Consider the following 20,614-nt stretch of genomic DNA (forward strand, 5'->3'; position numbering starts at 1 on the left):
TTACTTATCGTAATCGATGAAGGCAGTTTACAATAACCAAATCTGAACAATAATGCGCACGCTGTATCATTTGTCTTTTAGTGTTTTGATCCCCAAACGGGAGGTTGCATTGCAATTATTGACCCCAGAAAATGCATCCAGCCTGCGGGTGTGCAGGCGTAACGGCGGGCCGGTTTTATTTGCAATCAAGTCTAATCCCGTCCTCTCAGCGTCACACACCAACACACCATCTGCCACCAGTATTTGCCGAGCATCGTCCACTGCAGATTCCGAGGATGCTGAGGGAGCGCAGCGCCTGATGGAGGCTTCTGCTTTCTGCACCATCGCTCTGCTCTGACGTGCGGCTTTTCCTACGCTGGAGGTTGCAGCTCTGCATCATCAAGTCCGAGGACGCCGGATCCTGCTCATCGCATCCCGGTAAGGCCTTTCCAAGGTTTTCCCTCGAGATTTCTGGATTTGTGTGTGTGTGTGTGTTTGGAGAGTAAACATAGGCATATGCTAGTGTCGGACAGAAAATGGAAAAAGATACTATAGTTTAGACAATAGATTCATTTATACAGTGGGGCAGTGGTTAGCGCGTGTGCAGCACAGTTCTGAGGTCATGAGATCGAACCTTCCTGTGTGGAGTTTGCATGTACTCCCAGTGCTTGCGTGGGTTTCCTCCCACATTTCAAAAACATGCATGTTAGGTTCATTGGCCGGTCCAAATTGTCCCGAGGTGTGAATGAGTGAGTGAGTTGTCCGTCTCTGTGTGCCCTGCGATTGGCTGGCAAGCAGTTGAGGGTGTCCCCTGCCCACTGCCCAGAAACAGCTGGGATGGGCTCCAGCACCCCTCGTGACCCTACTGAAGATAAGCGGTGCAGATGATAGATGGATGGATTTATGCAGTGGCGATCTGCGCACACGCAAAGCCAAGGGTTTGGTTTATTTTCTGTTTATCATTTGAGCAAATTATCATGACATTTTGAGGGATTATCTAACGTTAGGAATTGTTCCTGATTTTTATGGTACTGAATTCTTATCTTCTTGGTAATGAAACAACTCGTGTTTGAGAACACTTGTTATAAATTATTTATGGGTTATTCTATCATTTATTTCTTATTTGAATGACTGATAATTGGCACCGATATTTGGAAATTTGACGGATATCGGTATCAGCATTTTTATTCATTGGACAGCCGATCAAATATATTCAAAATTGTATTAAAACATAATCAGAGAGCTATTCAAGTTTTATGTATCTTTATATGAGTTGCTGCTCAACCTAATTTTATTTCCTGCACTGCTCATTTTTGGTTTAAACCAGGCATGTCCAAAGTCCGGCCAGGGGGCCAGTTACGGTAATTAATTAATTTGCACCCACACATTTTCACCAGATGATGGCAGTAGCCCAATAGCCACCTTGCCCCTGGGTTTCTGTGTGAATTTTATCCCACCCCATTTCCAACACGGTGACTGTAAATGAAAAAAAGTTGACTGTGAGGTTTGCCAATTCCAATACAAATAAAAACTTGAGTATTTTTTCACCAAGATCCGAAACAACTGCGTCTGCCTAGTTTTCTTTTCAAAGAATATATTTTCAAAAGCCCCCTTCAGATGAAAGATGCTGGTTATGACATGCTAACTGGAAACGAACGCTGTGAAAAGGTGAAGCAACTGGAAGCTGTTATAACGGTACGGCAGTGCTTTTTCACGAAACCCTGCGGGGCAAATGGAAAAGTTAGAAAAGCGAGCTACGAGGTCCGATTGCCAAAAACTGCAAAACTTTCACAGAGAGTGAATTTATTAAAGACTGTTCAAAGAATGCCAGGCTGAGTGCTCGTCTTGGGATCAAGAGGTCGCAGGTTCGATTCCCGGCTCCTCCGTGTTATTTGACGGAGTGTCCTTGGGCAAGACACTGAATCCCTGATGCCCCCAATAAGCAAGTAGGCACCTTGCATGGCTGACTCCCTATTGGTGTGTGAGTGTGTGAATGGGTAAAGTGTGAAGCACATTGTAAAGTGCTTTGGGAGGTCATTGACTTGAAAAGCGCTATATAAATGCAAACCAATAGTCAGCCCTCACACATTTCCAGCCTACCAAATTTGGCTTTTCGCTTTCTCAAAAGTTTGGATACCCGTGCTATAACATATTATTATTTATATTTTTTAAGTAATGTGTCCAACACTGTATATGATGCATAGAATTATCCTATTAAGAATCGCCTTTTTTTCAGTGTGACGGAGGATTTTTGAACCTCGGGAGCCGCCGTAGAGATGGGAGAAAACATGTCCAAGCGCCTGAAGCTGATTTCGGTGACGGAAGCCGAAATGGAGGAGCGTTCTTTCCTCAACCCTTACGCCGACTGGGACCACAATGTCCCCTCGTCCAATGCCGGTGCAGACGTCGACTACCAAGAACCGTTTGACGCCGAAGGAAAGGTCTGCTTCTGTCTCCTTTCGTTTGTTTCCAATACACGTGTTATTGTTGACGTTCGGCGCTTGCTAGCATAAAAAAGTGCGTGCTAGCATACGCTCTTTGAAATAACTTGTGTTTCCTAATAGGATTATGTCAATTCAATCATATAAAACGAGACTAGAAGTCACCCACATTTTTCAACTCTAAAGCTACTTTTTCATGTCATATATTTATATATTTTAGTCAGTTACATGCCTTGTGAACACACGTATCCATCTAGACATCTATCTAGACAGCTATCTATCTAGACATTTATCTATCTATCTAGACATCTATCTACCTAGACATCTATCCATCTATCTAGACAGCTATCTATCTAGACATCTATATATGTAGACATCTCATGCTCTATCTAGACATCTATCCACCTAGACATCTATCCATCTATGTAGACATCTAAAGCTCCATCGATCTAGACATCTATATATCTATCTAGACATCTATCTAGGCATCCAGATATCTATCTAGACATCTATCCATCTATGTAGACATCTAAAGCTCTATCGATCTAGACATCCAGATAAATATCTATCTAGACATCTATCTATCTAACTATCTATTTATCTAGACATCTATCTAGGCATCCAGATATCTATCTAGACATCTATCCATCTATGTAGACATCTAAAGCTCTATCGATCTAGACATCCAGATAAATATCTATCTAGACATCTATCTATCTAACTATCTATTTATCTAGACATCTATCTAGACGTTTGTCCGTCCTACTAGACATCTGTCCATCCAAACATCTATATATCTGATTGCAATTTGCTTAGTTGTTTGGACACAAAGAAGAGGTAAAAATGTTGACAGTTATTTTTCAAAATGAAAACATCTTGGTATCCAATCTATCATGATAAACTAATAATTATATCAATTTCTTGAGGTACCCAGAAATGCACAATTTTCATCTGTTTAAACCGTTTTTGTATTTTCACCTTTTAGAACAGGTTACAAATAAAAATAAGACCTGCACAAGTGGGGTAAACAATCTTATATCAATATTTAATATTGTATGACATAATTTTTATTATGATTCACTGGGGGTTTTTTTGAGCAAAATATTTTAATTGAATTCGTCTTTCAATTAGGGAGGACACTTTCAAATCTGTAAGGCTTCCATTTGAATAACTTCTGATGACAATTTATTGCAATTCAATCATCAATCCATTTGATTCTTCACGATTTTTTAGTTCAATGTATTTGGGATTTATGTTCTTCTCAAATGTACTCTTATGCCATGTTTTAATACCTGTTACCTATAGCAGGGGTCTCCAACCTTTTTCAAGAAGAGAGCTACTTTTTGTTACTAATTAGCGCAAAGGGCACCCAATTTCATATCAATTTAATATGAATCGCTAAAAAGGTAGCTTGATAGTTAGCTAAAAAATTCAGCAGTAAACTAAAAGGGAGCTAGGTAACTAGCTAAACGAGTAAAACCCCAACTGAAAAAAAGCTACATTACTAGCTAGAAAAGGAGGACACAATTAAGTTTGATAAAAAAAGATAAAATGTTAGCAAGGTAACGTGCAAATTATGTAAAAATCTAGCAAGAAAGCTTGCTAAATAGCTATAAATATAGGAAGATAGCTACCTAGGAAGGAAAACAGGTAAAAACTAAAGAGAGCTAGGTAGCTAGCTAAACGAGTAAAACCCTAACAGAAAAAGCTATATTGCTAGCTAGAAAGGAGGACACAATGAAGTTTGATAAAAAAAAGATCAAATGTTAGCGAGATATGGTGCAAATTATGTCAAAAGCTAGCAAGATAGCTTGCTAAGTAGCTAAAATATTGGAAGATAGCTACCTAGAAAGGGAAACAGGTAAAAACTAAAAGGGAGCTCGGTAGATAGGTAAACAAGTAAAAAGCCAACTAAATAGCTAGATAGAAAGTGAACAAAACAACTAAATAGCTAGCTAGAAAGGGGGAAAAATCAAGTATGCTAAATAGCAAAATAAGATAAAATGTCAGTAATAGCATGCAAAATATGTAAAAAGCTAGCTAGATAGCTTGCTAAAAATCTACGAAGATGGATCGCTACCAAACCAAAAAGGTAGCCCGATAGCTAGGTAAACAAAAAAGTGCATCATTGAAATCCTTAAATTGGAATTTAGTTTGTTGTATTTCCTAAAAAAAGAATTCAGTCAAAAGATGAATACATTTGTTTAAATATGAACAGCTTCTCATTATTTTCTTGTAATTGTTTCAAAATAATTAGCAACACTCGAAAAGATTTTTGTGTCCATGAAGTCCATTAAACTGGAAAAATGCTTAATTTCTAAAAGAACTAGTTATTACTGTGTTATCAGGTTCATGATTAAAAATGGGGTTAAATAGACTCAGTGAACTACTAACGGTTAGCTTTATACTCGGAAATCCCAATGACCCCAGCATTGGTGAGCTACCTCAACTGTCCTTTGGCCCCCTTTTGTATATTCTGTGTATTCTTCCCCCTTTAGATCAGCTCCTCTTTCCAAAGGAAGGTCCAGAATAAAATCAAAGATCTGCTCCAGCAAATGGAGGAGGGCCTAAAGACGGCGGACCCCCACGACTTCTCCGCCTACACGGGCTGGACAGGTCTGTCGAAAACCGAATAACTTCCCATTTTGCCACTTCATCCGCTTCTCGTTCTGCATCCAGGGATCGCTTTACTCTACCTGCGGCTGTACGGGGGCTCCAACGACCCGGCTCATCTGCAAAGGGCTTTAGACTACATCAAGCGCTCCGTTCGGATTCTGAACGGCCGCAAAGTCACTTTCCTCTGCGGGGACGCCGGGCCCCTGGCCGTGGGGGCCGTGGTGCACCACAAGCTGGGAAACGCCCATGACAGCAACGACTGTCTTTCCAGGTAAGCCCGATGTTGGCCCGTACGGTAGACCAGGGATTCGTTTTTGTCCTAAATACTGGTTTCAAAACAAGGTGCAAGCAAAGTTCTTCTGTAAAAATGTCACCAAATACTGCAAACAAGAATACCGACTTTAGACGGCATTCCCGCAGATATTTGAAAAGTCTCGAAAGCCATTTTCATCATAAAGTGTTTTAACAATGACCATTAATGAGCTTTTATAAAGGACTATTTAGCGATTGACAGCCAAAACGGGGTCTTTTGATTTGACACCCTGACTCTAAACTGTACTTAAAATTGTATCCTATATATACTGGAACAAGTAGGTTTTGCTTGTTTGACAATCACCTCAGCATGAAGAGATAAAATAAAGATTGCACAATTCCTATTTTCATGTACTCACGAAAAGAGCCGCATATGGCTCGCGATCCCAAGGTTTCCGACCCCTGCTGGACTCATACTCAATAAAAAATGTATAGCTAGCTTGCACATGAGATTGTGCACTGAATGAGAACAGAAAGGCATTGTGGGAAGGTAGTTCAGCCAATAGCACATTGATCTCTACATGATGCCGTGACGCAAACCAATAGCAGACAAGCATCTTGTATCAATTTGACCAATAGCAGACAAGCCTATTAGACATATGAGGCACATCACTGGCACATTCACATGCTTCTTTATATTATTTAATTAGCGCAAGCTTTTTTTGCTACAGTTAGCGTGTTTTGATGATCCTTTTAGCATCAGTACAAATCTTGGACCCTTACTCAATAAATTCAGTAGAATAATACAGTATTGTATAGCTGACTTGCCAAGTCTTAATGTAGCACACCAGATTGTGTACTGAATAAAAACAGAGAATGGCATTGTGGGAGGTAGTTCAGCCAATAGCATAACGATATCTCTATGATGCCTTGACGCAAACCAATAGCAGACCAGCATCTCGTATAACGTTGACCAATAGCAGACAAGGCTATTTAAGACATATGAGGCACATCACTGGCACATTCAAGTGCTTCTTTATATTTTTTGATAAGCGCAAGCTTTTTTCTATGGTTAGCATGTTTTGAGTATCCTTTTAGCATCAGTACAAACCTTGGACTCATACTCAATAAATATGGTATAGTCGACTTGCCAAGTCTTAATGTAGCACACGAGATTGTGCACTGAATGAAAACACAGAAAGGCATCGTGGGAGGTAGTTTAGCCAATAGCGTATTCGTATTTTCATTATGTTGAGAAGCAAACCAATAGCCGACCTGCCTTTTATAATAGCAGACGGGCGTAACTCGTCATATACACAAAAACTACAACGTTTTAATTGTTTTGGGGGGCGCAACATGTTTTTTTAATGTCAGGGACAAAGCTGTAAAGAGGGACCAAAGAAAATCTTATTCCACACCGTCCAGTGAAAAATTCACAAGGCGGGGTCACTGTAACCCGGGGGTGTACTCTACCGGTGCAAAGATCCGCCTCATTTGTACTCACTAATAACTTGACCACACCATTAAGTCAAAACGTATGGCGGAAATGCCATATCCCGGGGTCCTACGCTATTCCCGATTCCCGCTCCTCTAATCCGACCTCTTCCCGTCTCAGGCTCCTACAGCTGCAGCGAACGGTGCTCAGTCCCGATTCCGAGATGCCGGACGAGCTGCTGTACGGACGAGCCGGTTACCTCTACGCGCTTCTGTACGTCCAAAAGGAAATCGGCGGCGACGCTGCGGATGAGGCCACGATTGCCAAAGTAAGGCCGGCGCTATTTTACCATCGAACCAAAAAATGACTCTGAGGTTGTAGGCAATGTTTTGGAGATGAAGTGTTTGAGGAGGATGTTGGATAGATTGAGAAATGAAATGGTGAGAGACAGAACTGGAGTAGTAGTGGAACTGGGCAAGCGTGTGGATAAGAGAGTTCTTGGTTGGTTTGGACACATGGAGAGGATGTTGAAGAGGATCTACAGAGCAGTAGTAAATGGAAGAAGACCAAATTGATGTGGATGGATGGTGTTATGAGTGCACTGCAGGAAAGAGGTCTAAATATAATGGAAGCTAGCGCTCTTGTCGGTGATAGGAATGAGTGGAGAGGTATGGGCCGGGACCCTGTATGATGCGGCAGGGGTAAACCAGTGAAAGCTGTCGGGCCCTGCTGTTGAACAGAAGAGTGACATGGCCGCTTTCTTCTGTCCCGTTTCATCTGGAGGGATGAAAGCATGACCGACTTGGGTGGCGAGGTGCTTAACTTGTTTGGGCATTTGGGTTGGCCATGGTCCAAAGATTTTTGTGTGTTTTTTGCTTTTTTCCTCACTTTTTTATTTTCTTTGTTATCGTATGTGTTTGTCTTGCTGTCGGTCACTCCTCTCGAGAGATATGACCAAGGTAGATACATAGATGTAGATTTATTTGGGTCTGATGGGAAACATTATGTTCGGCGACACATTGGAGAAAGACTAAACCCGAGGAGGAGGAAGTGTCATGGTTTGGGGCCCGCTTTCTGCCTCTTGTAATGAGTGAGTGCAAATGTGTATCGGGACCTTTTTCAAAAGCTCATGATTTCTTATTTGCGTTCATCGCCCAATCAGCCTGCAGTTTCCGTGCAGGACAATGATCTTTGTCACAAAACAGGTCAAGAATTTCATTGAATGAATGGCATGGCCTGCCCAGAGTCCAGATCTCAACCCAATAGAGTGTTGGAATATTGGTAGGAACCAATAGGCGGAACTCATGTGTCTGTGTTAGGAGTTGACTAGGGACATTAAAGATAACGCCCATTCCCATGCACTCTGCGTGGAAATAATCTCTAAAATAGAAATGTGGCTCAAAACGACGTTAATAATCCTCTTTTTCCATTTTGTGTCTCCGTCCCAGGTGGCGAGCGCCATTATAGAGTCCGGGAAGAATTTCTCGGCGCAGCTGAAAAAGACAGAACGCTGCCCGCTGCTCTACGAATGGCACAAAAAGCAATACGTCGGCGCTGCTCACGGCCTGGCCGGGATCTTCTACATGCTCATGCAGGTCCAGTTCAATGATTTTGTCTAAATCACAGGGTTCGTACGGGGGATTGAAATCCTTGGAAATGTTTGAATAGTAATGTTGTGTTTTCAAGGTCAGGAAAATGCTTAAAATGGTTGCCATTTCCACATTTCTTCCCACACGCCCGCTCTGGTGGAATGTCATTAGGGCATTGTCATGCGAAGCGTCACCGCTTCCTACTGGTCACACCCAAAAGCACAGCTCTATTTAGAAAACCGGCTCCTTTGTCTCGGCTCTTTCGACTCCCAAACGCCTCTTCAGATTTTTGTTTTTCTCTATATATTTTCAATAATAATAAAACCTTATCCACCAAATTATTAAGTCATTAGTCAATTTCATATGTTTTACCCCTGCAAAACACATGAAATATATAAATTAAAATATTCACAGATCTACAAAAAGACTGTAGGTGCAAAACAATTTTAGATTTTTACACACACTTACCAGATTTAAAGTCGAACAACAACACAAAATCCCTGAAAATGCAAAACAATACAATGTCAATTAAAAATATACATAAATAGTAAAATGCCCCCCCAAAACTATTTTAACCAATTTAGACACAGAACTTCTGAAAAATATTTCAAAAAATATATTAAAATAAGTAAAACAAAAAGCAAAATATTATTAATCTCCATAGTTGAAAGATTGAATGCACTTTGAAAATGAGTCCAAGTTTCTGCTCTTAAAACACAGTAGTTTATTTTGTTTTTCTTCCGTATTGAAGCCAATTATTAACACTCATATTTGTAAACAAAAGTGAAGTAGCCAAGCTGTGTGCATTGTTGAAGCAGAATGGCAGAATTCATGTCAGTTTATAGCAGCCCATGGACACAAAAATATTTTAGATGTTACATACAAACAGTTCAAATTGGAGAAGGATGGGTGCCACCAGGCTGTACATGCCCCAGACACACCAAAGGAAATGGTGCGCCTATGGGCCATACGATAGAACAAACATTCTCTCAGGGGCCGGACTAGTAGATTCAAGAGAAAGAAAAAGAGAGATAAAGAAATAAGAAAGAGGGAGGGAAAAGGAGAGGGAAGGACAGAGAGGGAGAGAGCGTGAGAAACAAGAGATAAAAAGTTGTGAGAGGGGGGGGAGAAAGGGAGAGGAAGAAAGAAATCCAGGACAAAGAAAGAAAAAGAGAGGGGGAGAGAGCATGAGAAACAAAAGAGATAAAAAGTCATGAGAGAGGGGAAAATAAAGTGAGAGGAAGAAAGAAATCCAAAGAGAAATAGAAAGACAGAAGGAGAGAAAAGAAAGCGAAAAGGGTGGTAAGAGAGAAAGATAAAAGGAAAAAAGGAAGGTAGAGCAAAAGAGGTTAAAAGACACAGAGAGAGGAGACAAAGAGCAACAAAGGAAGATAAAAAGAGAGACACAGAGAGTGAAAGAGACAGAGTGGGAGAAAAGGGGTGGAAAAGAAAGAGAGAGAGAAAGAAAGCGAGAGAGAGAGGGGGAGAGAGCGTGAGAAACAAAAGATAAAAAGTCGCGAGAGAGGGGGAAAAGAAAGGAAGAGGAAGAAAGAAATCCAAAGAGAAATAGAAAGACAGAAGGAGAGAAAAGAAAGTGCGAAGGGTAGGAAGAGAGAAAGAGAAAAGGGAAAAAGGAAGTTGGAGTAAAAGAGAAAGAAAGCAACAAAGGAAGAGAAAAAGAGACACAGAGTGAGAGACAGACAGAGTGGGAGAAAAGGCGTGGAAAAGAAAGAGAGAGAGAGAGAGAGAAATAAATACAAGTACAGTGTCTTTGTCCGAGGCAGCTGGCTTTGGCAACATCAAGTGGACATATTTCAACCTGCAGCTTGTTTTTCTCTTGCGCTTCTCTGAGTGTTGTCTCGCGGGCCAGATTCAATCCCTTAGCAGGCCTGATTTGGCCCGCGGCCCGCTTTTTTGACACCTGTGGGTTAAGGGATCCACCTAACCAAGCAACCATGTGCTAGCAGCAAGAAAGTGGCTCTATTTCACTCACCAAAATCAACAACTATAAACGTTCTCCGCATCGGTACTGGAAGTGCTTGAAAAGTGCTTGAATTTGGCCACAGTTAAAAGCGACTCTCTGTTCAGCCAGGGGCCGGGGTCCACCGGGACACGCTGTCGGAGCTGGTGCGTCCCAGCATCGACTACGTCCGCCACAAACGCTTCCGATCCGGAAACTTCCCGTCCTCGCTGAGCAACGAGAGCGACCGACTCGTTCACTGGTGCCACGGTGCGCCGGGCGTGGTCCACATGCTCATCATGGCGCACAAGGTAAGATGGACGGCAGCGTTTTTCTCTCATTCAAAGCTTTTTCATTATTTTGTGTTACGCTCCGGCAGCACGGTGGCGCAGGGGTTAGCGCTTGTGCGGCACAGTTCATGTCATGGGAACCTGTCGTGGGTTCAAATCCAGCTCCAGACTTCCTGTGCGGAGTTTGTATGTTCTCCCTGTGCTTGCGTGGGTTTCCTCCGGGCACTCCGGTTTCCTCCCACGTTCCAAAAACATGCATTTCAGGTGAATTGGCCGCTCCAAATTGTCCCTAGGTGTGAATGAGCGAATGAGTTGTCTGTCCCTGTGTGCCCTGCGATTGGCTGGCAACCAGTTCAGGGTGTCCCCTGCCCACTGCCCGGAGATGGCAGGGATGGGCTCCAGCCCCCCCGCGACCCTAATGAGGATAAGCGGTACGACTAATGAGATGAGATGTTACGCTTCCCCTCCCCGGAAGAAGACCTGGTTCCCCCAAGGTCTTCAAAACTCTAAGAAGTCTTCCATTTAGTAACCGCAAATTAAGGGTTTGAAAATGTCTTTGATTTTGTCAACAAGTCTTAAACTGAACTCTCAATTTTTAAAGTTTTTTCCTGTCTTTATCTGCTGTGTAATAAGTAAAAATAATAATTATAAGTCTGTCCCTAACCCACTGTCGTCGTTGGAGGAGCTTTTGGGATGGGAAAGAGGTTTAAACCAGGGGTCAGGAAACTTTTTGACCCAAAAAAGCCATAAAACCAAAACAAAACCGCCAGACAAAAGCCAATTCTTCAGCACTGTATGATGTTTCACAGAATCTATGGACTTATAATAATGCCAGAGCCTTTGTCTTGTATCAATATAAACATACCACTTACAATTTGTCTCCCCTCCTGCAGTGAATTATCAGTGGTTTAAAAACAAGGTGCAAGCAAAGTTCTTTTGCAAAAATGTCACAAAATACTGCAAACAAAGATATCAACGTGTTTACCTTCAGTGCAGACGGCGCTGGGCGAAGGAGAAACCAGACATGGGGACTTGAGACTTAGTGACTTGGACTCGAGTCGACTCGAGTCGCTGTTTTTATGACTTGTGACTTGACTTGGACTTGGCAATCTAAGACTCGGGACTTGACTTGTGACTTGACTTGCCCAAGAAAAAAATACTTGGGACTTACTTGGGACTTGAAGGTGAAGACTTGAGACTTACTTGAGACTTGCACATGTGTGACTTGGTCCCATGTCTGGGAGAAACAGTGCTTGCGGCCTGTCTTGTGTATAACTCCGCCCATTCCTACCACTCACCCAATCAATTTGAACTTTTAGGTGAAAAGTTTTTGTGGCTTTTCTTATGAAGTGTCTCAACAGTGTATATAGATTTTTTTAACAAGCTTTCATATAACGGATTATTTAGCGATATACAGCCAAAACTGTGTTTGTTGCTGTGACATTTTGACTATAAACTCTAGCTCATGTGACGATTAGCGCATCATTAAGAAGTTTAAAAAAAAATTGTTCTAGAAAATAAGTTGGATTGGCTTAAATTTGTAATACAGTAAGAAAAAATGGTATTTGTTTTCACTTGTAATTTAATGATATTCTTAACACAAAAACAATTCAGGAGAACTGTTCCTTTAACTTTTCTTTTATGTCACAATAACAAAAATGTTTATTGCCTATTTAATCAGAATCCCCATTATCGTCATTGTATTATTACAACAAAATTCTGGTTGCAATCCAATTGTATACAATATAAAAATGAATACATAGAACATTTTATTGGGGTTAAATAGACTCAGTGAACTACTAAAGGTTAGCATTATATGTATTCCCTTTTTTGTATAAAATATTTACATCTACACTAAAACTATACACGACAGGGAGATTGCACTTCGAACTGGGATGTTGCACTTCGAACCTGGATATTGCACTTTAAACTGTAACAAAGGCAGCATGAGAACTGAAATACCTTCCATTTGCGCAATACTATGGAAGTCAAAGTGGAAGTAATAATAACTTTTAACAGTCCCAAAATAGAATAAAATATTTCCTCTGCAATAACTGTACACCACCGGTATATTGCACTTAAAAACCGGCGTTTAGCACTTTAAAATTTTGTTGATAGCTTTGGGGAAGAAGCTCGCAGCAGAGCTGAGGGAGCGAGAACTGGGAATGTCCTCCAGGCTGGGCAGGGGGCAGCCGGTGATCATTTGGGCCGTGTTTATAACCCTTCGTCGGGCTTTCCTCTCTGCTGCAGAGCATCCTGCCAACCAATTTCAACAATTGAAGAAAATCTAATGCAACATGTATTGTAACCTCGGTGCAAAGATTATGCATCAATTGCCAATTAGACCGCTACTGCTCCCTGGTGTAGTGGAGGTGCAACTGCACTCTAAAAATAAATAAATAAATAAAAATAATAAAAAAGGGCCAGTTTATCAGCGAATGGAGCTAGAATTCTTATCGATATAGTGGTTTTTTTTTTTTTGCAAAATCGGTTAGGGTGCCATGCTTCAAAAACATGAAATTCCGGTTTTGCGCCCACGTCAGGTTTTTAAGGAGGACAAGTACCTGAAGGACGCAGTGGAATGCGGCGAGGTGATCTGGCAACGGGGTCTTCTCCGCAAAGGCTACGGCATCTGCCACGGGACCGCCGGCAACGGTTACGCCTTCCTGGCCCTTTATAAACTCACTCAGGAGAAGAAGTATTTGTACCGTGCCTGCAAGGTAAGCCACGCATTTTTCTCCCATCTTTCGGAATATTTTCCACTTATTTAGTTTTTCGGTCCTATATTTGACATACATAAGACGCACCGGATTATAAGGCGCTCCAATGGGAACATCGACAAAACAGTCAGATAGTTCAGTCCAACTTATGACCCCCTTAACATCCCCAAAGCTTGCAAAGAAGCAAATAGGTGTCGTAGACACGTGCGGATGCGGTGTCCGTACGATGTCACTCAAATCCATGCTTCCAAATATCATTCGGAAGGGTAAAGTCTTGGGATTCAAGAAATGCCAACCATTCCTTGGTTTCTATTTTCTTTTTCGCTCACAACTTTACTGTGCATATGACAATAAACACTTGGAATTGAGTTGAATTTTAAAATAGATATCACAGAAACATCAAGATCGGTCTGAAACGAGATACTGGGAAAATATATAGCCGGAGTAGCTCACCGCAGTCGTTGTGTTCAATAATAATGTGCAACCATGGTCCTCTTATATCTGTGAGTGTAGTAAATCCAGGAGAGTAAAATATTTACAAATACAGTACAGAATAGTAAAATACTGTTTCCTCTATGCCGTCAACCCAACTTGCTATTCACATTCATCTTTTTCGGCCAATTGCAGGCTTTGTTTTGCCCCTTTAGCCTATGCCAGCCTGTAAATGATAAAAAGGATCCGCCCCCTTTACCTCCGAATAACTTTAGCCCATAGTGATCGATTCAACTGATGATTGACACATCTTTTTCGGCCAATTGCAGGCTTTGTTTTGCCCCTTTAGCCTATGCCAGCCTGTAAATGATGATTGACACATTGGTTAGCCAAAGAAACGCCGGTAAATAAATCCCAGCATACACCGCGGACTACTTGGCGTTCGGGGGAAAATCGAGTCGGCGGCTGCATTAGTTGCAAGACTTTGCGACTTAATATTGATCCATAAATAAGGCGCACTGTATTATAAGGCGCATGGTCAGCTTTTGAAAAAAAAAAAAAAAGGCTTTTAGGCGCGCCTTATAGTGCGGAAAATACGGTACAAACTGTTTTGGCGCAGAGAGGGATGACGTTTCGTGCACGTTGCCGTGGTGACCAAAAGTATGTGATCACGTCAAGTTCTTACAAAGTTCATGAACTGCTCATGCATATTTCATGCATCATTTCAGTGTTCTTGCACTAAAATGTTATTTCGCAGGCAAAGTGACTTTGTGTTCTTGGAAAGCATTGTTTCGACATTGGAGGAAGCAGAAATATGTTTAAAAAACGCTCAAGTGAAAGTTGTACTTGAAATGCACCCTTTATTAAACAATGGTAAAAGCTAGAAATATACAGTGCCGTATTTGCATCCCGAGTTTCTTTGTGTAATAATTACTCCCAAAGGTTTCAGATCGTCAAACCAATTTTTTATATCATGAATATTGACCTTCACTAAGTCCAGCAAAGCCTGCACTTCCCTGGATGTTTCTCAAGGTTCTTTTGTCACCTGGATGAGCCGTCGTCACACTCTTTGAGAGATGACTCCAAACTGTTAGTAAACCACTCTTGCAAAGGTTTACATCTGTTCCCACTTTCTTCCATTTGTGGATAATGGCTTTGACAGTGGTTCGCTTGTGATCGGATAGATTTCAATGTATTTTTTCTGATTTCTTCTGTAATTTTATTTGTATTGTGGCATGCCAATTGTGTTCTGGAGATTTTGTTTCCTACTTCACTTTAACTGATGCAATTGAAGCTATTTCTTGATTCAACACAGGTGGTGGTCGTTCATTTTGCGTGTGGCTTTCCCAAAACTGTGGGTAGTCACTGTTATTTTGTGATTTAACAAGGGGGGGCAATTACTTATTGAACCAGAAAATGAGTCAAAATGGCGAAAAATGTCTGGCACGGAACGAGTTGAGGCTTTTCTTGTTTTCTGTTTCAGTTTGCCGAGTGGTGTCTGGACTACGGGACGCACGGCTGCCGCATCCCGGACAGACCCTACTCTCTTTTCGAAGGTAGCTCAAATGGATGTCTGGTTGGGTAGATTTCCTCCAAGGTCTTAAATCTTGAAAAAGTCTTAAAATTAAGGTTTTGAAAACGTCTTCAATTTGGTCTACAAGTCTTTAATGTAATACTCAACTGTCTTTACTTCTCTTTGTCTTATCTGTGCTGGGGAGCCAATCACAAGTAAATTAACAAAAGCCTTTTCATTTTTTCTCACTTTATCGATTTCTGACTGATAAATGCAACGTGTCGGTCTTTGGGATGGGAAAGTATAGGTTTACCTAGGGGTCAGGAACCATTTGGAGCCAAAAAAACAAAAATATTTGAAAAATGTTTGGGAGAGAAACACACCATATATACTAAGACAAAATGCAACAAAACAGCCGTACCCGCTCTCTAGACCAAAGCTAATTCTTCAGAGCATTTTTACTGTGTGGCGTTAGATGATTTCATCAAATCTATGACATAATAGTAATGCCAGAACACTTGTCCAATTTCAATATGAGTATATTGTTTAAAATTCCACTTCCTTTTGCAATTAAATGCCTGACAAAATGAGCTTTAAGACTCTTATCTCCTAAATCATGGTTCCAAAACAAGATGCAAGCAAAGTTCTTTCCTAGCAACGTCACCCAATACTGCAAACAACGCTACCATTGATTTACCTTCAGTGCAGACGGTGTTGTGCAAAGGAGAAAGAGTTCTGTCCTGTGTGTAGCTCCGCCCATTCCGCCTGCTCACCCAATCAAATGGGTCCTTGTGCTTTGCTAGAACTTCTGGGTTAAAAAGTCTGTTTTGGGTTCAAGTTTTCATCAGAGAGTGTCTTGACAGTGAACCTTAATTCTTGAATGAGCTTCCATATAAATTATTATTTAGCGATTTACACGTAAAAATAGTAAAATTGTGTCCTATATATATTTGTCTGAACCCGCTTTCTCTCATCAGGTATGGCAGGAACCATCCACTACCTGTCCGAAATGGCCGCCCCCGAAGCTTCCCGTTTTCCTGCCTTTGAACAATGATGTCGTCTCCTGTTTTCGAGTTGTTTCCTGACCTCCAAAGTATTCGACACGTACGTCCCTTTGGTCAATGGACTGCATTTCTATAGCGCTTTTTAAGTCACTGGAGACCTCCCGAAGCGCTTTTCAATGTACTTCACACTTACTCATTCACACACTCACACGCCCATAGCATAGTCAGCTATGCAAGGCTTACCGGGAGCATGAGGGGTTTAGTGTCTTGCCCAAGGACACTTCCACATTTACCTCGGAAGAGCCCGGAATCGAACCTGCGACCGCTCAGACCCAGGACAAGAGCCATGCTTCCCACTTTAGGACCGGACAACACCACAAGGTTAACATAACCAGTGCGACGAGTCCCTTTGCTAAGCCATTGGAGTGTACTAACGAGTGTGAGCTTTGCACTAATACAGTAGACCTCCGGGACACGTTGACCACGCCTTACATCGTTTTTACTTTATGGTATAGAATACTAAGCTAGTATGTAAATATATCAACAACAAATTATTCCCTGTGCCCAAAAAGTTAGTCTTTAAAATAAATGCCTGTCTACCATTGGTTGATGTCATATAAAAAGCTGATCTGCTGTTACTTTGCGTCATCACAAAAATGCTGATATTCTATTGGTAGAATTACTTCCCATGATGGCTTTCTTTCTCTTCCTTTGGTTCAGACTCTTTTGGGGCCTGTATTTATTCGCTATAGGTCCCGAGGCTTGTAGTCATGCTATGGAGAAGTAAAAACCATGATAACCATGGAAAAAAGCTTGTTGTCAAGAAATACGAAAAAGGCACACGCATCGTTTCCCTTGGCCATAGGCAATCATGGGATGGAGGCTATTACAGTAAATCAACAAAAACTTAAAGGCATGACAATCGTGACAAGTTTTAAAATCCATTTTAATTCCCCACACTGCATCCACCTGATAACTCTTCAGTACCAGCTCACCACAAAAAGAGAAATTCAATTTATTTTTCCTATAGAGGGTTCGTACAGCTGCTTGAAATCCTTAAATTTTAATCTTGTGTTTTAAAGTGCTTGAATTTTGGCTAAAATCTTTAGAAATGCTTGAAATTGTTGCCATATTTCTTCGGTTAGGTGTTTAAATAAGGTTTGAAAAATATGTAAAAAGTTTTGCACTTGTTCCAGAAATGGACTGGGGCTGGAGTTAGAAACCAATGTTTAAGCTCCTTATTAGGTATTATACTGAATGTAGGGTTCTGAAATAGGTTTGGGGCTCAGTTAAAGCTAGTTAGTTGTAGATTTAAGCTTGAGATTGGGGTTTAAAACCAAAGGTGGGGTTCTAAAATGTGTTAAGAGCTAAGGGTATGGTTTGAAACTAGGTTAAGGCTCGGGTTACAGATAGTGAGGTATAAGTTTAGGGTTAGGAATTAGAGTAAGAGTTCCATATTAGGTTATTAAATTGAATGTAGGGTTGCAAAATTCATTTAAAGCTAGCGTTTGAAACTTTTAGTTTAGTCTCTTGTTCTTTCGATTGGCACTGGATATTTTCTTTGAATGGGTACTTGAAAGAATTGGAAAATTAGCTTTGAAAATCTTAAAGGTGCTTACATTTTGCCTATAAAAGTCTTACATATTGTTATTTAATCCTATGCACGTACATTGCACATAATTAGGACTCACTACACACGATTTTCTTAGTGGTACCGGGGGTTCGCAACTCATTATCCCTTTACCATAGGTTTCTATCCCCCCGCTATACGCAGGGTCGGGTAGGGTAACTTTAACTGGATTACTTTCAATGACTTTTGGATGACTCCAATACCAAATATGCTCATAAAAGACAAAAGAAACTAAATAGGAATAAAACGACTCCATTTTGTGCAGGAATACATGGAATGGGAAAAATGATGTTGGCAAGCTGTTAGGATTTATTTTCATTTTGTTTCTGTCGCATTTTTAGTTTTGCTGGAGATCAAAGCCAGGAGAGAAAGCTTACCACGTGTTGTGAGTCATCATTTGATTCCTATTTAGTTTATTTTGTCTTTTATGAGCATATTTGGTATTGGAGTCATCCAAAAGTCATTGAAAGTAATCCAGTTAAAGTAACCCTGCCCCGCCTGAAAACGGATGTCTTATCCCGAAGGTCTACTGTATAACCAAACTCACTATTATCCTAGCAAGAAACACGGTTGTATGTGCAGTCAACGTATCCTATTTGTACTCACGTGCATGCTCAAGTGCTTCTTTAGGTCCTGTCATTTGTCTTTTGGGTGTGTGTTCAGGAAGAACTCAAACATTATGCATGTCCTATGAAAAGCCAAAAATGGAATCGTTATCATTTGTTCTTCAAAGGGGGCAAACGTGAAATTAGCGGTTAGCGTCCGACAGCATACGAATGCACACGAATGCCTGATTCTGTCTCGTGTCCTCTAATGTTCGTCTTTTCCTAAATGTGTCTTGTGTTTACGTGCCAATGATCCTGTGAGATTGCATCTTTTTGTGGTGGGAACGTGTTTCAAAATATATTTTACAACGGAAAAAAAAACTGTGGTTTTTGTGTTCAACCTTTTTGAAGTGAGATACTATGGTTAATATGCGTTTCTCAAATATCTTGCTATGTTCTGACCGTTATTAGAAGGGTTCAAATGATTGACACATTGGTTAGCCAATAAAATTCCTGAGAAGTCAACCATTGACAACTCTTTCACAATGTCTAAAAAATTGGCCCATGTAAAAGACACATTTGCTGAGGTTTAAGTGTTGTAAACTGGTTATCTCCCAATGGCCACTTTTAGAGAATGTGTAATATACGTTTAGTTTTTCAGATTGTGATCAAATTAGACCTGTGACCAGGCTTCAAGCTATTATTCCCAGTGTTTTCAAGCTAAGATGCCCACGCTACACTCGTCTGCAGGTATTTCATTGCACGGGAAAAAATATATCTGTGTGTTCCAACCCTGATGACTGAATGTTAGTAGCTCTTGCAGTGATTATTTCAGTTTAGGACAAAACTTCAAGGTCTTACCTTTCCAAAGAGGCCAAAAGTGTCCAAACAGTTCAAGAACAGCATTCAATTGACTATAGGTACGTCTTGGTTTGGGATTTTAAGCAAATTGGGTAGGATTAAGAAAGGATTTTATACACACGCGTGACAGTTGAAGTGCTAGATGTATCGCTGGGGATAATCTTAGCCTGCTTGTTAGCCTGTTCAGGAGAAAGCTAGCTGTCGAGAATAACCAGAGTAATTGTGCCCAAGCTAAGTTTAACCTGCTTTTATCCAACCAATGGGAGGCTAAACTCAGCCAAGATAATAAACGTAGTACCACTGAGCTGTTTTCTTGCCCAAGAAACTGTTGTCGATTGGGAGCTCTATTCAATTAGTTAAAGTGATCGAATTGTCTGATGTGGCACTGGGTGTGAGACTGGGGTTTGGTGTTCTCGCATTTGTAAAACAAAAGGGACATTACAGGTTGCCGTGACAATCCCCAAGGAGGCCGACCCTAGGAAGCTGGATCGAGCCGTGTGGGAGCTGATTGCTCTCAAAACCTGAAATTCAGTTGTTTTGAGGCCAGTGATAAGGCAAGAGGGGTAATGGCTGACCAATCAGTTCTCCTTCAGCAAGCGAGGGTACAAGCGGACAAAAAAAAGTTCTAATGAAGCCAACGAGCGGGCAAGTAATGGCAAAATATGATCCAGAAGCACAAGACCAAGTCCTGTCCAGCTAGAGAACCGAAAAGGTTCTGAGCGACGAGAGAGAATGCCTAGCTACACTAACCTCCAAGTCCTGATCAAGCCAGCTGCCATGTCGTTGTCGACTTAGCAAGAAACTGCAAAACGCCCCTCGAGATAGATAAAAGATCAGCAGAGCCACAGCATCAACACCCTGCACCCAGTGATTCTGGTCCAGACCAGGCCTTCAGGACTAGAACATAAGAACCACCCTCCGCCATCTTTAAACCGAAACCAATTTTTGATGTTGCCAGGTATAGATGAATGTGAGCTTAGGGCGAAATTCTATCGACAATAACACCCAGTTGCATTAAGTTCTTTCTACAGTAAAAATGAAGCTAAGCCTGAATACATTCTACCTTTCATCGTTTTATTTTCTATTCAAATTTCTTCTGTAGATGATTAATCAACACAAACTTTTGAATTTAACTTCCTAAAAGTATGTTGAACTTTCAAAAACTGTAAAAATAATTCACTTTAAAACTGTTTTATAGCCAATAAAAGTTTTCACCCGTTTTCCTGAAGTAATGATCTAAAAATGTATATAGTGGTCCAAAAATGGCGAGATGGGTTGAATTAAGTCAGTCAATCGATTATTCAAATAATTAATTGATAACCCAAAACAACAACCAAAAAAAAACCC

General features: G+C 41.0%; 1 protein-coding gene across 2 annotated transcripts in view; it reads left to right on the forward strand.

The window, feature by feature from the left end:
- The window catches only part of lancl2 (LanC lantibiotic synthetase component C-like 2 (bacterial)), a 22,534-nt gene continuing 1,920 nt past the window's right edge, over positions 1-20,614 (forward strand). Inside the window, exons 1-10 of one of the 2 annotated variants that reach the window (XR_015847524.1) lie at positions 1-417; positions 2,216-2,420; positions 4,919-5,036; positions 5,100-5,307; positions 6,904-7,051; positions 8,172-8,318; positions 10,401-10,583; positions 13,106-13,282; positions 15,198-15,270; positions 16,205-16,331. Coding sequence is in view for 1 of the 2 variants with exons in the window: in XM_088321978.1 (XP_088178104.1) it covers positions 2,256-2,420; positions 4,919-5,036; positions 5,100-5,307; positions 6,904-7,051; positions 8,172-8,318; positions 10,401-10,583; positions 13,106-13,282; positions 15,198-15,270; positions 16,205-16,281 (1,296 nt within the window). In the remaining variant the exon portion in view is untranslated. Of the gene's footprint in view, positions 418-2,215; positions 2,421-4,918; positions 5,037-5,099; positions 5,308-6,903; positions 7,052-8,171; positions 8,319-10,400; positions 10,584-13,105; positions 13,283-15,197; positions 15,271-16,204; positions 16,836-20,614 lie in introns of those variants that run through there. The other variant, XM_088321978.1, reaches the window with a different exon arrangement.

This window comes from Urocampus carinirostris, chromosome 18, assembly GCF_059441175.1.
Source record: "Urocampus carinirostris isolate Australia breed hairy pipefish chromosome 18, RoL_Ucar_1.0, whole genome shotgun sequence".
NCBI classification, from domain to species: domain Eukaryota; kingdom Metazoa; phylum Chordata; class Actinopteri; order Syngnathiformes; family Syngnathidae; genus Urocampus; species Urocampus carinirostris.